The sequence below is a fragment of the Anomaloglossus baeobatrachus genome, chromosome 6 (genome assembly GCF_048569485.1).
Source record: "Anomaloglossus baeobatrachus isolate aAnoBae1 chromosome 6, aAnoBae1.hap1, whole genome shotgun sequence".
Classification (NCBI taxonomy): Eukaryota; Metazoa; Chordata; class Amphibia; order Anura; family Aromobatidae; genus Anomaloglossus; species Anomaloglossus baeobatrachus.
Genome location: NC_134358.1, coordinates 199,726,566 through 199,741,982, shown reverse-complemented (window position 1 = coordinate 199,741,982; position 15,417 = coordinate 199,726,566). Strand labels below are relative to the sequence as shown.

The 15,417-nt window shown below is 42.6% G+C and overlaps 1 protein-coding gene across 1 annotated transcript in view; it reads right to left on the bottom strand.

Annotated features, from left to right (window-relative positions):
• Positions 1–1,223: 1,223 nt before the first annotated feature.
• Positions 1,224–15,417, bottom strand: part of C6H18orf63 (chromosome 6 C18orf63 homolog) — a 237,418-nt gene continuing 223,224 nt past the window's right edge. Inside the window, exons 11-13 of the mRNA XM_075316417.1 lie at positions 14,643–15,380; positions 9,403–9,492; positions 1,224–1,608 (exon numbers count right to left, since the gene is read on the bottom strand). Of these exons, the coding sequence (XP_075172532.1) occupies positions 1,486–1,608; positions 9,403–9,492; positions 14,643–15,380 (951 nt within the window). The 3' untranslated portion in view covers positions 1,224–1,485. The remainder of the gene's footprint in view (positions 1,609–9,402; positions 9,493–14,642; positions 15,381–15,417) is intronic.

Below are 15,417 nucleotides of genomic sequence, written 5' to 3'. Positions count from 1 at the left end.
CAGCTATATTCACCAGCCGAATCGTCCAAGTATATTTTCTCTGAAATCTGTTAGAGAAAAATATACCTTGCTGCAATCATGCTGCCTGCAGTTTGGGCAATATGAATCACCTGAGAGGCTCCCATTAATTAGGTTGTCTTCTTAAGTGTGTTCCACGTAGAATAAAACAAAACTTAAATTCACCTCACGGCTCAGTACCTTTATGATGATGTTGGCGCTATGTCTCCTGGTGTTGACATCACATTGTAATGTCACAAGAACACTACAACCTTCAATTGTGATAATAACAATGTCACATGAATGATGGGAGACAAAGGGCCAACATCACTGGAATGGTACTGAGCTGGGAGTTGAGAACCCCACTTTTCATTTTATGTGGGTCACCCTACCACTTAAGAAGGGGGTTTCCAGTGGTAGGCCTTTTTCCTTTTACCATACTTATTTCCATATATTTTTTTTAATAAAAACAATTTGATAATGTGTTACTATTAACTTAACTTATTATTATTTGTTACTTATTATAAATTTAATATGCAAATTCAACAAGTTGAGGAAGTAGCTGGCACCACATAGTATTTGAGCACTGCCATTTTGGGCTACAATATTTTTATCTTGAACCCTTTGACTTGGATTTTTCTCTTTGGACAAATGCACAGCTGTATAACTGTTCAATCAGAACTATTTATTGCAATAATAGTCTTGTTCACATTTTAATCCTCCTAGTTATTTAGGAAACTCAGTAAAACTGTATTATAACTGAAATTCAGTATAACTGTACTCAAAAGTGTTATTTATTTAATACAAGAAAAAAAAACAAACAAGTGATCTTTACAGACATCCTGTAACCTTTAAGCTTTAATAAGAAAAAGAGATTTCTATTGTAAATATTATTAAGGAATTGACCATCTTAACAAATCAGTGTAGAAATTTAATTTTGCACATACAAACTTAGAGTGCTTTCACATTGCATTCTTCCCTATGCTCAGTGGCTTCATTGGAGCTTTGTCCGAACCCCCCGCAAAGCAGGATTAGGACGTATGCGCTGATGGGTCCATTGTCTACAGTATAACTGTGCAGATGGAGTCGCCGTGTGCTCTGTCATGCACTATTTTTGGGCATATATACCTACTGGAGGTAGGCACACAGTCTGGGTATACACCTCCAGTAGGCATATACGCCCAAATAGTTCATGACAGAGCGCACGGTGATTCCATCTGCACCAATATATTCAATGGCCCCGTCAATGTATATGACTAAATCTTGTTTTATGGGGCCTTTAACATAAGCAGTAGAGGACCACTGAATGTGGACAAGAATGCAGTGTGAAAGGGCCCATAAAAATAAAAACTGAGCTGTGATGGGTTCCATTGGGTAACAAAGAAACTAGATAGTTTCAAATACTCACCCAATGTGTCAAAATGGTATTTTTAGCCTACAGTAAATAAAGTGGTAGAATATTTAGCTACTATTCACTTTAAAAGACAATTAGGATTGCTGAATAAATTGCATAATTTTTGCCACGAGTTGTTCCTTTTTCTCTCTGGTTCTGGTAGAAATACCATGCTGCTTGAGCCAGTCCTGGAGTTGAGCATTGTTGACTTTAAATAACTAAAAAATAATATGTGTAATTACTATTCTGCAACTTAATGATCAAGTTTTCTTAGAAACAAGTTAGTACATTATTGATATTGATTATACATATTGTAAAGAAAATTAACGAAGAAAATTAAAGAAAATAAACATTTGATAGCTGGTGGGTGCACTACTAAAGCGGGCTTTACACGGGAGCAATATCGGTAACGATATCGCTATCGTGAGAACCCGCCCCCTCGTTTGTGCGACACAGGCATATCGCTACCCGTCGCGCACAAAATCGCGCTCCCCCGTTACACGGCTTACCTGCCCTGCGATGTTGCACTGGCCGGCGATCCGCCTCCTTTCTAAGGCGGCGGGTCATGTGGCGTCACAGCGAAGTCACACGGCAGCCGTCCAATAGAAGCGGAGGGGCGGAGATGAGCGGGACGTAACATCCCGCCCACCTCCTTCCTTCCGCATAGCCGGTGGAGGCAGGTAAGGTGAGGTTCCTCGCTCCTGCGGTGTCACACATAGTGATGTGTGCTGCCGCAGGAACGACGAACAGCATCGCTAATTACAAATTAACGATTTTTGGTTTTAAGATGAGCTCTCCACTGCAAACGATTTTTGCCACTTTTGCGATCGTTTTAGGTCGCACAAAAGTGTCACACGCTGCAATATCGATAATGGCACCGGATGTGCGTCACTAACGGCGTGACCCCGACGATAAAACATTAACGATATCGTAGCGTGTAAAGCCCCCTTAAGACTCATATCTTGAAGATTGGGCCCACTGCATGCATAGTGAACAATGAGGTAACCACTGAAGCACAACTCTATCCCTTCATTTGCATGGGAGTTAAAAAAACTGCAGGTGACTTGTCCTGCATCAGGCCACATTCTCAAGATGCTCTGCAGTGATTACAATTTATTGTGATAGTTGCTTAGAGAAAATTAAAAAATGATAATTGGGTGTGTGATTAGGCCTATGAAGAGCTCCAGCTATGCCCCTTATGTTGATATATGCAATTTATTTATTCTTTACGGACACTGTAAACCTTTTGGTCATAATTTAAAAGGCTTCATTTAAAAGATTCATTTAAGACCAATGCTGTAATGCCAGTATTAATGAAGATGCATGCAGGAGGAAGATATGCCCAATTCATAAAGAGATACGTGACCTTGGATGAATCCTACAATTGTCACATATCTCCACCAGAGTCAAACTCCAGTCAGGGACTAGAGTATTTTTGTGGCGCAAGTTACACCATTAAACTGGCATAACGTTTCATGAATTAGATAGACGTGCATTGCTCCGCCCTGTCCAACCCATTTTGGCAAAGATGACTAGGACTAACATGAAAACGCCAACATTTTGTGACTCTTTAACGTGTTTCATGTTAAAATTCTGCAGTAAACACCTCATAAAAATATATAACTTAGGATCTTCCGTGGAAGATTCCGTGGAAGCCCTACCAGAGGAACAACTTTATAGAAAGTTGCAAAATTTACAATAACCTGCAATGCAGAAGTATTTTGGTACATTATACCTGCAATAAAGTAATAGCAGTTTTAACTGATAGAGAAACAAAAAAAAATGTTGAAAATATTTTACAAGTTTTAAAGAGGTTATACGGCTTTTTTTGGCTTTTTTTATTTTCTTATTGGGCTACATTGGGGCAGGTAAGTAGATAGTAACTACCTACCTGCCCTGCTGTCAGCCCCTCTCCCCCAGCTCAGAGTGGTCATGTAACCACTCCTGCAGCGATTTTTCTGCTTTCAGTGATGTCATGGCGACAGGGGCAGGACCTTGTTGACATGCTAAACAGTGAACAGCATGATGCCGCCCTGCTGCTTAGTTAGTGGGCAGGTATAGTGCATTGAATCCCCGCCCACCCCACTTCCCCCACCCCATACCACACACTCCATAGTCTCCCTCCCCCACCCCCGTGCACTGCTACGTGATAATCCAGCAGATTCACAGTGTCCAGTTCAATAACAGGCAAGGAACAAGAAGTTGCACACTTGCTTTCAGGGACACTGTCAGCGTTGTTTGCTCAATGATGTCCCCAGCGCTTTACCATGTTTAGTGCCCGCCGTTTATTATGGAACATGTCCTATTCTGTTCCGTAATAATGGACCGTGACTCAATACAAGTCAATAGGTCAGCAAAATCCCCAGAAGCCACAGGGAAGCACTTCCTTGTGACTTCCGTCGGGTGATCCTGCAGTCTGTGTCCCACTCCGGCGCCAGCACCGTGGCTTCCCGCACTGCATTGTTTCAGCATCTCCCCGCACTGCAGTGTGTCAGGATCTGCCCGCACTGCAGTGTGTCCACATCTGTCCGCACTGCAGTGTCAAAAGCTGCCTGCACAGCAGTGTGCAAGCAGCCACGAGGATGATGAGCGTTGCTGTCAGGAGGTTAGTAAAGTTCACTACTTGCGGTGATGAAGTTCTGCACTCGTGACATCAGCGCTTGTCACTGACAGTCGCGTTCTCAGATCACCTCTCGCTGGTGGCCCGAGACTGTTACTAGCGGTGATGTCACGGGCCGCTAGCGATACTTGGTTTGTGAACGTGGCTGTCATTGAACTCAGTGACAGCACTGACATCAGGAGTGCAGGACTTCATCACCGCAGGTAATGTATCTAGCTAACCTCCTGACGGCAGCGCTCGTTATCCCCTGCAGTGACCTAGGCTGACCTGATGATGTTAGCTCAAGTCACTGCACTGCTTTCCCAGCCAATGGGGAACATTCTGTTCTTCATTGACTGTGACAGTGAGTATGGTATGGATCGTTGTGAGACCACCTTATTGGATTATGCCAGACCAGATTTGATTGTGCTTTCTAATAAATTGGTGAAAGAGGGAATGTTTTGGGGAGTGTTTTTTTCAAATAAAAATTTTTTTGTTGTCTATTTTTTTTTTTTATTACTGACTGGGTTAGTAATGTCGGGTATCTGATAGATGCCATGACCTCACAAATGCCACGGCTTGATGCCAGGTGACATTACAGAGCTGGTATCAACCCCATATATTACCCCGTTTGTCAACGCACAAGGGCAACGGGATGAGCCGGAGCGAAGCTCCAGGATTGGCGCACCTAATGGAGACGCCACTTCTGGGACGGCTGCGGCCTGCTATTTTTAGGCTGGGGAGTGTCCAATAACAGTGGACCTCCCTACTGTGAGAATACCAGACCACATCTGTCCGCTTTACATTGGCTGGTGGTCCAATTTGGGGGGGACACCACGTTTTATTTTTACATTATTTATTTAATTTAAAATAACAGCGTGGGGTGCCCTCTATTTTTGATTACCAGCCAAGGAGAAGCTGCCAGCTGTGGTCTGCAGGCTGCAGCCATCTGCTTTACCTGAGCTGGCTACAAAAGATAGGGGGGACCCCACATTGTTTTTTTTAATTATTTATTTATTTTTTGGCTAAATACAAGGCTAAATACCCTTTAGTGCCACATGAAAGGCACTAAAGTTTGCAAGATTACAAAATGTAGGGGAGTGGGACATTATATATGTCATTCTCATCTAATATCTATCTATCCCTTTATCTATCCCTTCATTCATTCATTCATCCATCCCTTTATTTATCCCTCTATCTATCTCATGGTCTCTCTATCTATCTCTCTATCTATATCTATCCATCTATATATCTATCTAGTTGCTTCCGTTTTTTTGCAGTCCGCAAAAAAAACGGAACGCACACAGATGCCACACGGATGACACACAGACCTTATACGGAATGGAACGGATGTCACATGGATGCCACACAGATGCATCCGTGAAAAAACATGACCGCATTTTGCGGACAGTATGTGAATGTAGCCTAATAAAGAGGCTTATGAGGGTAATGTATTTAACTACAAATAAAGGATTTTTCTTGCTGTTTGTGTTTATTTACTGTCACTTACAGATTACTAATGGGGTGTCTCATAGACTCTGCCCATTAATAATATCTGGCTTAGTGGCAGCTGTGGACTGTGAATGCATTGCGCTTTACAGTGCAGATAAGTGAATCTTCACATCACATGCAGCAGACACTGAGTTGTCAACAGTCAGAATGAATGGTCATGTGACCACTCGGCAATTTGCATATTCTACATTCTGAGCCCAATGTGTCAATTCCTATAGTGACACATAAGGGGATAAGCCTGGACAAGCTTTGTGCAAACATATATATATATATATATATACATGACTATATGACACAAAACACGCACACACACACACACACACACACACGTACCATACATACATGGCATATATATTTACTATAGACTCACATTGGGTGCTATCTATAGTCTTCTTTACACAGTATTTATCTATAAGGGGTGAGGAACATGTAACAACTCTTTAGGGCGCGTTACACGCTGCGATATCGCTAGCAATGTTGCTAGTGATCACACCCGCCCCCGTCGTTTGTGTGTCACGGGCAAATCGCTGCCCGTGGCGAACAATATCACCGGTACGCGTCACACATACTTACCTTCCTAGCGACGTTGCTGTGGTTGGCGAACAACCTCTATTTTTAAGGGGGAGGTTCGTGTGTCGTCACCGCGACGTCACACAGCGGCCCGCCAATAGAAGCGGAGGAGCAGAGAGCAGCTGCATTAACGTCATTCCCGGGGTGTCACACATAGCAATGTGTGCTGCCTCAGGAACGACGAACAACCTGCGTCCAGCACCAGCAATGATATTTGGGAAATGAACGACGTGTCAACGATCAACGATTAGGTGAGTATTTTTGATCGTTAGCGGACGCTCGTAGGTGTCACACGCAACGACGTCGCTAACGAGGCCGGATGTCCGTCACGAATTCCGTGACCCCAATGATATCTCGTTAGCGATGATGTTGCATGTAAAGCGGACTTTTCTGTTACCATTGTGGATGTGATGTGAGGTGATTGCTCTGTCACAGATGAGAGAAGCAGGATCTCTGCTCTGTTATTTCCAATGCTGTAGTGATGACAGGTCAGGTGCTGGGCAGACTGCTGACAGCCAATGAGTGTACAGAGGGCGGGCAGAGGGTGGGGCTGGACAGTGATGTCGGGCAGTGCCAGTTCTGACTGTGAGGTTTGGCAACCAAGAATATAGGGTTATCATGTTTGCTTGAGCTGAAGGTAAACAAAGAGCTGCAGAGAATAAAGGGAAAATTCAAGAGGAACAAAAGTCAGAAAACAAAAAAATAATAATGTAGGGGTGTTTTATGACAATACAGCACATATTAGCTTTAACATTTTTTGGGAGTTTATGTCGGACAACTCCTTTAAGAAAAAAAATGTAAAAAATTAAATCACCCCAGCTCTAATATTATTTTTTTTTTTAAGTAAAAAATATTAGTAAAATATGGTCTTATTTATTTTGGTGTACTTCTTGGAAAACAAAATCCAGAATAGCGAGATTATTTTGGTTACTATCTATATTTTAAAAATGCATGGAAAGCGTAGTAGCTCCCATTGACTGATGGATTATTACGACACTCTGGGGTATGCTGAAGATCCCTGCTGCTGTCATCCCAGTCCTCCTGCGACCTTGGAGATTATGACTTTCACTATATATTGAAATACTGTGGTATTGCAATATATTGGTATAAGTGATCAAATGATCACAGGTTGAAGTCTCCTGAGGGGATTAATAAATAATGTAAAGCTAAAGAAAACTTTTTCAAAAATATAAGAAAAGTTCTAATCACCCCCAACATTTTAACTCATTGAAAATAAAGAAAGGAAAAAAATAGAAAAGAAAAACATATTTTGTATAGCCACGTTTGTAAAAGTTCAAAAGCTTAGTGTATTAAAGCATAGAAGTAACCCGATCAATAAACACCATAAAGAGAAAAAAAAAGACAAAAAAAACAGAAGTGCATTTTTTGGTCAGCCTACCTCCCTAAAAAATGTAATAATTAACAAGCAATCAAGCACCACATGTACACAAAAACATGAAAACAAGGAGCAGTCAAAAAAGTGGAAACACAGTGGTTCTCCTCGTCCAAAGAAGTTCAGGGTGCAAAAATCAGCCACTAAGGTGATGGCGTCTGTGTTCTGGAAAAATGATGGCATGCTGCTAGTAGACTACCTTCAAAAGGGTTCCACGATCAATGCAAGGTATTACATTGAACTTTTCGACCAATTGATGGCAGCTCTGAAGGCCAAAAGGCACGGCAAGCTATCTAAAGAAATCTTATTCCTGCAAGACAATGCCTCCACTCACACTGCACAAGTGACCAAGGCCAAACTGGCAGAGGTGGGCTTCCAGCTGGTAGACCACCCACTTTATTCACCAGATCTAGCTCCATCCAACTAACATCTGTTTCCAAACCTGAAGAAACACCTCAAGGGTACCAAATTTCACACCATTTATGATGCCATGGCTGTTACCTATGCCTGGCTTGAGGCACAACTGAAATCCTTCTTTTTGCTAGGTTTACAGAACTTGGAATACCGATTAAGGCCTCTGCCACACTCACGTGAAATTCACGCACGTGCCGAGAGACACGTATTTCCCCTGCGTGTTGCGTGCAGGTAAGTACGTGTCTCTGGTACGTGCGGGACACATGTGTTCTACGTGTGCTATCCGCGATAGCACACGTAGGACCGGTAATTTACATACTCACCTGGTCCTTCCTGATGTCCGCGCTGCTGTCCGTGGTGCTGATCCTCGGTCTCCAGCCCTCCCGTCTCCCCGCTGCTGCTGCTGCTGCCAGGCAGTGAAGTGAATATTCTATGAGATTAATGGTCGGCAGCAAGAGGCAGCAGCGGCAGAGACAGGAGGGCTGGAGAAGGTGAGTTAATGTTTTGTTTTTTTTTCACTGACACGTGTGTTTTCTCCGGCGCGTGTCACACGGGACTGCATCCACACTACACTCGTGTGGTACGGGTGCGGGCCGTGTGACACCCGTGCTGCGGGAGAAAACACTGACATGTCAGCGCTTTGAAAAACGCACACACGTACAAACGCACACGGACACACGTTCCGTGTGGTTTTACGTGTGTGTGCCTGCTACAATAGGGTAGCATTGCTGAACGTGTCTCCGTGCCGCCGGTATGTGTAAAAAATGACAAACATGTGCCGGCGGCACGGATGTGTGTTGCAGGCCTAAAGAAGTGTGTTGACATAAATGGAGAGTATATGGAGTAAATCTTTAGATTCATCATCCTATCTCATCTTGTTTCTGGATAAAAACAAAGACTTAATCAGGAGCCCCTCATATGTTTAGTGCACATTGTAAGCCAAAGTAAAAAAATCTAAATGTAAACAAAAATGGCAGAATTGCATTTTTTGCACCATTAAAAAATAAAATTTGTTCATCAAAAAATAAGCCTGCGAATACCTAGGCTAGCATATAAATAAAGTTATAGCTCTTGGAAGTTGAGCGTGAAAAAAACCCCAAACAATCTAGCAATGGTTAAATAAGAATATATATTGTAGATTTCTGCATAAATACAGTAATTTGTATATTTCTGAATCACACAAATGCTGAGAATGTCATATTAAAGGAGTTTTAAAGACATATAAAAAAAAGACTGGAGTCACGTTATTAGGATTCCCTGTAATTGCTGGTGGGACTGTGATCATGTAATCATGTATGTTCTGGGCTTCTATTCATAAATGTGAATTGAGAGAAGCCAGAAACTTCTAGTATACAAATCACATACATGTGGACATGTGGCTGCCCACTAACACCAGCAATACTGAGCAATCATGACAGTATGCACACTATGCAGTCACGACTCAGCAGTCTGCAGTCACAGAGTAACTGCAAACTTTTGTCCCTAGCCTTAACCTACAGCAAGTTTTCACTACAATGTACTCACCTTGTCATCTCTTGCTTGCTGTTCTACATCCATTTTCTTTACAGTTTTACTTATTTTGTATTTCTTAGCAGGCAACACGAAATTCTCTTCCTGTGCATACATTTGAATGGTATATGAAATTACATAAATAATGAAAATTAATTTTAGGAATTGCAGCTTGAAATGTAACATCAGTAATAGCAATAAATATATATAGGTTTATCAGGCGAATTTGACTTAAATGAACAGACAAAATGTTAGGCATTTCTGATCTGCTGAGCCTGTAAGTATATGCAATAGAAACTTTTGAATCTTCCTCAAGAATAGTTTGATGAATATAGTAAATGTCTGTGCTAACATTTGAAATCACTACTTAAGCCCCCTGTATTATTTTACTGTGAGATAAAAAAAAATCCTTGCTTTTCTATTGAACATTGTTGCAGCTGTATTTTCAAAAATCAGTTCTTTATATGTATGAGGAATTGTCTTATTACATATGATGATTAGATGAACATCATCTTTTCAAATATACTTTTAATTAAGCTCCAGAATGAGCAGAAAATAGTTACATCTAAACGCCTGTACACTCTTGTGGCCCAAAACCCAATTAGGACTGGCACTTTGCATACAAGACTTAAAGGTACTTTACACGCTAGCGAGCGTACCCGCCCCCGTCGGTTGTGCGTCACGGGCAAATCGCTGCCCGTGGCGCACAACATCGCTAACACCCGTCACACATGCTTACCTGCTTAGCGATGTCACTGTGGCCGGCGAACCGCCTCCTTTATAAGGGGGCGGTTTGTGCGGCGTCACAGCGACGTCACACGGCAGCCGTCCAATAGCAGAGGAGGGGTGGAGATGAGCGGCCAGATCATGCCGCCCACCTCCTTACTTCCTCACTGCCGGTGGATGCAGGTAAGGAGATGTTCGTCGTTCCTGCGGTGTCACACATAGCGATGTGTGCTGCCGCAGGACCGATGAACAACATCATACCTGCAGCAGCAACGATATTTGGAAAATGAGCGATGTGTCAAAGAGCAACGATTTTTCACGTTTTTGCACTCGTTGATCGTCGCTCCTTGGTGTCACACGCTGTGAAGTCGCTAACGGCGCCGGATGTGTGTCACTAACGACATGACCCCGACAATATATCGTTAGCGATGTCACAGCGTGTAAAGCACCCTTTAAGGCCCCGTCACATGCTACGATATATCTAACGATATGTCGTCGGGGTCACGGAATTTGTGACGCACATCCGACATCGTTAGAGATGTCGTAGCGTGTGACACCTCTGAACGACTGTTTACGAGCAAAAATACTCACCTTATCGTTGCTCGTTGCCATGTCATTCATTTTCATAATGTCGTTCCTCCTTCTGCGCGCCGGTTGTTCGTCGTTCCTGAGGCAGCACACATCGTTATGTGTGACACCCCGAGAACGACAAACACAGCTTACCTGCGTCCCGCCGGCAATGAGGAAGGAAGTAGGTGGGCGGGGTGTTTCGGCTGCTCATCTCCGCCCCTCCGCTTCTATTGGGCGGCCGCTGTGTGACGTTGCTGTGACGCCGAACGTCCCACCCCCTTCAGGAAGAGGATGTTTGCCGCCCACAGCGACATCGTTAGGGAGATAAGTACGTGTGACGGGGGTTAACGACATTGTGCGCCAGGGCAACAAACTGACCGTGACGCACAAACGACGGGGGCGATCGCACGATATATCGTAGCGTGTAACGCCACCTTAAATGAAGGGAGCGCTGAAGTAAGATGTGCCAAATTTATTAAAGGGTGTGTGTTTTTAAAATAACTTTGCTCATCTTGGAACTGCCATGCACCACCTCCTGCAATGTTTGCCAGACATTTTTCTTATAACTTATACAGCTTTTGTCATTGAAACACTGATTAATTTACCAGGTGGCTATTTCTAGTCAAGCTCCACCTACTTTAAAAAAAAAAAAAACAATAAAAAAAAGTTGACAGACATGGCCGGGACTAGCGTAAAAACATCATAAATCACAATATTTAGTACTATTTTGCAAAATTCTTTATGCATTACTAGCAATTTTACAGCAAAAACTACTTGATAAATCAGTGCCAAAATGTGTGAAGTTGATTAGTTTGGTGTTCTGATGTCTGACTTGGTTTGTACATGTGTCAACTGAACTTCAAAAGTCTGTAGAATATGCTAGGCCAAAATAAATAAAAATTATTATTATTAATATGAGGTCTCTCGTATACAGCACAGATAAAAGTAGAGCTCTTGCTCCTCTTTCTCTCTCCTATACTCACATCTGGTGCCTTTCCAGCAATATCAACACCTGTTCTTCCATGACGTTGTTTTGTCATGTGAGCCCTGCAGCCAACCAGTGCCAACTTTACATTCACTTCCTTCAGATGAAATGAACACCTGGAAGACGTGGAAAAAGCTACTGCCCTCTTACCTCCTCCTGATGCCAGTTATGTCCAAACAAAATGAGAGTGTAGTAACTGCTTACTGGGTTCTGGGCTTATGTGGCATAACAATGTCAAGTGAGCCCCAGTAGACCGGGCGCCCTTGACACATATAATTGGTACCTACCAGAGGTGAGTATAGGCTGTTTTTATTTTATATGAGAGAATATAGCAATTGAGAGATGGAGACCCCTTTAATATTCTAATTGTATAGCTGCAGTATTGAGCAGTGTTTATGTGAATCCAAAACAGCTTTAAAGCCATCAACAAATTTGGAAAACTCCAATTATAGTCTTTCTTACTGGAATTCTGCATTATAAAATACATAAACTGTGTGTGTGCTCTTTTCTCTACAGTACAGTGCAATTTCAAATGTGATTTTTAGTGATAGGTGAACCCGAACTGTAAAGTTCAGGGTCCATACTGGATACCTATTATAAAATACACAAACTGTGTGTGTGCTCTTTTCTCAACTTATCGCACAGTACAGTGCAATTTCAAATGTGATTTTTAGGGATGTTGGTGAATATGAAATGTAAAGTTTGAGGTCTGTTCTGGATACCCTGCACATGGACTTCTCAAGGAAGTCAGTGTAAAGGGTGCTTTACACGCTGCGACATCACTAGCGATTACTAGCGATGTTGCGAGCGATAGCACCTGCCCCCGTCATTCGTGTGACATTTGGTGATCGCTGCCGTAGCGAACAATATCGCTACGGCAGCATCACACACACATACCTGTTCAGCGATGTCACTGTGACCGCCGAACAATCCCTCCTTCAAGGGGAGGGTGCGTTCGGCGTCACAGCGGCGTCACTAAGCGGCCGCCCAATAGCAGAGGAGGGGCGGAGATGAGCGGCCGGAACATGCCGCCCACCTCCTTCCTTCCTCATTACCGGTGGATGCAGGTAAGGAGATGTTTGTCGTTCCTGCAGTGTCACACACAGTGATGTGTGGTGCCGCAGGAACGACGAACAACCAGCGGCATGCACCATCAACGATATTATGAAAAGGAGCAACGTGTCAACGATCAACGATTTTTTGACGTTTTTGCGATCGTTGATCGTTGCTCCTACGTGTCACACGCTGCGATGCGGCTAACGACGCCGGATGTGCGTCACTAATGACGTGACCCTGATGATATATCGTTAGCGATGTTGCAGCGTCGAAAGCACCCTTTACTGTTCAACTTTGGCTGCCAAGATTCGAAAAAAAAAAATAAAAAAGGCAAAAGGGGGATTAAAGCAGGACAATTATACTTATCAAGTCTCTGCGCAGCTGTCACACTGCTTCTGGGTCCACTCATTGAATCTCATGAATATTCACCACTTCCCCTGCCCACCCTCTGTGACAGTGTCTGTGATTGGTTGCAGTCAGACTACCATTGTCTGTGATTGGTTGCCTTCACAGTAGCTGTCTGGGTCCCAGAAGTGGAGTGTAAAAATAAATACATAATTAGAAAAAATGGCATAGGGTCTCCTGTATTTTGATAACCAACGCAGATAAAGCTTACAGCTTAAGGCTGCTTCCCCCACCAGTGTGCAATATCTTGGTTGTGCATCACATTATTGTTATTATTTAAATAATTTAAAAAAACGGCATGTGATCCCCCCCCCCCACAATTTTGATACCCAGCCGAGATAAAGCAGTCAGCTGAGGGATTGGATTCTCAGGCTGGGAAGGCCCATGGTTAGTGGGCCCTCCACACCCTTAGGCTATGTGTCCACGGTAGAATGTACCTGCGGATTTTTCTGCCTGAAAATCCGCGACTTTCGCGGCAAATCCGCACCCGCGGATTTGCCGCGGATTTGCCGCGGATTTACCGCGGATTTGCCGCGGATTTTGATGCGGATTTTTTTTTTTTTTTCCCCATTCAAAACCAAAAATCCGCACCAAATCTGCACCAAACAATTGACATGCTGCAGATTTTTCCGGATCAAAATCCGCGGCAAATCCGCAGCGGAAAAATCCGCAGCATGGACACAGCATTTCCAAAATGCCATTGAAATGGCTTGGAAGTGCCGCTGCTGCAGATTTTCGGGAAATCCGCGGCAAATCCGCGGCAAAATCCGCGCAAAATCCGCAGCGTGGGCACATAGCCTTAAAGTAGCAGCCTGCAGCCACCTCAGAATTGGCTTATCCTAATTATCCTGGAGCTTTGTCAATCGAGCTAATACAAGAGGTTTATGACAGGATGAGCCGGGTAAAGAGCCAGGATTGTGGCATCTAATAGATGCAGCAATTCTGGGGTGGCTGCGAGCTGCCTATTTTTAGGCTAGAGAGGACCCAATAATTATAGGCCTCCCCAGCCTGAAAATACCAGCCCCCAGCTGTCTGTTTTATCTTGGATGGTATCAAAATTGGGGGAACCTCATGCTGTTCTTTTAAAATTATTTATTTAAATAATTAAAAAAGCTGAGACTCAGTAAGTATAATTGTCCTGCTTTAATCACTATTTTGCTTACTTTTGCAGCCCCCTAGCGCTTACTAACACCATCATTTTATAACATTTAATTTCGGGTTCCTAAGGCTTACATGGGGTTCAGCGTTTGAGTCAAGTATGTGGTTTCTTTTCTTTTTAAGTTGGAATGGTCCCCTTGAACCGGAACATCTGAACATCTACGGGTTCGCCCATCTATAGTGATTTTGATTTGAATTAAATTTGCAATAATATTTCAGGTCATGGAGCATAGAGGATGAGAGAAGTGCCTGTAATAGTCACTGTTTACTTCTGCAAACTACATATACTGTACATATCAATCAATGACTCTTAGAAAACAGTTATAATATCACAAATCCAGAAACTTAGATGTACCTGAAAATTCTCTTCCTTTACTTGGTTTGAGGAAAAATGATTATTCGATATTTTAACACTTTCAATATCTTTATGATCTTCCTTTCTGTTCTGTGATATGAAGGCAACTATGTCACTTGTGTAGTTTTCTTTACAGGAATCAAATACTTGTGACTGAGAAGGTTCAGAATTATTTCTGTTTAAGTCAGATTTGTGATTCTCAGGAGTAATACTAACTGAAAAACAAGACTGCTTTTCTGAAAAAGGATATGGACATATCAGACCAGTATTAGTGAATACTTCCTTTTTACTTTTCATTTTTAGAGATTTGCATAATACATTGCTTGGTGTGTTCCTCTTTGTGTCAAAGCTTTGAAGTAATGATGCCTTCCTAGGCAAAACATCTTTTACAATGGAGCTAGATTTATCATATATTTGTAACTCATCAGAGATACTGGAAACAACAGTTTTATTTTCTTCAGCAATTTTCATGTCATTCTGTTTACTTTTTCCAGTTTTACCATGGAAGAAAGGCACAATTTTTTGTCCATTTCCTGACGGATTTGAGCAAAGAGGGTGTGATGAATCTGAACACTGAGATCCAAGAGTCACTTTATATGATGTCACGTGTTGTACATACATTGATGTTCCAGGATGCTTTTCAGAACAACAAGCCAATGACTGGTTCAATGGAATGGAGTTTTGGGGAATCATTGTTAATTCCATTGATGCAGTTAAATTTGTTAGGCAGTTATTACCCTAGTAAAAAAAATAAATATTTCAGATTACATCAGTG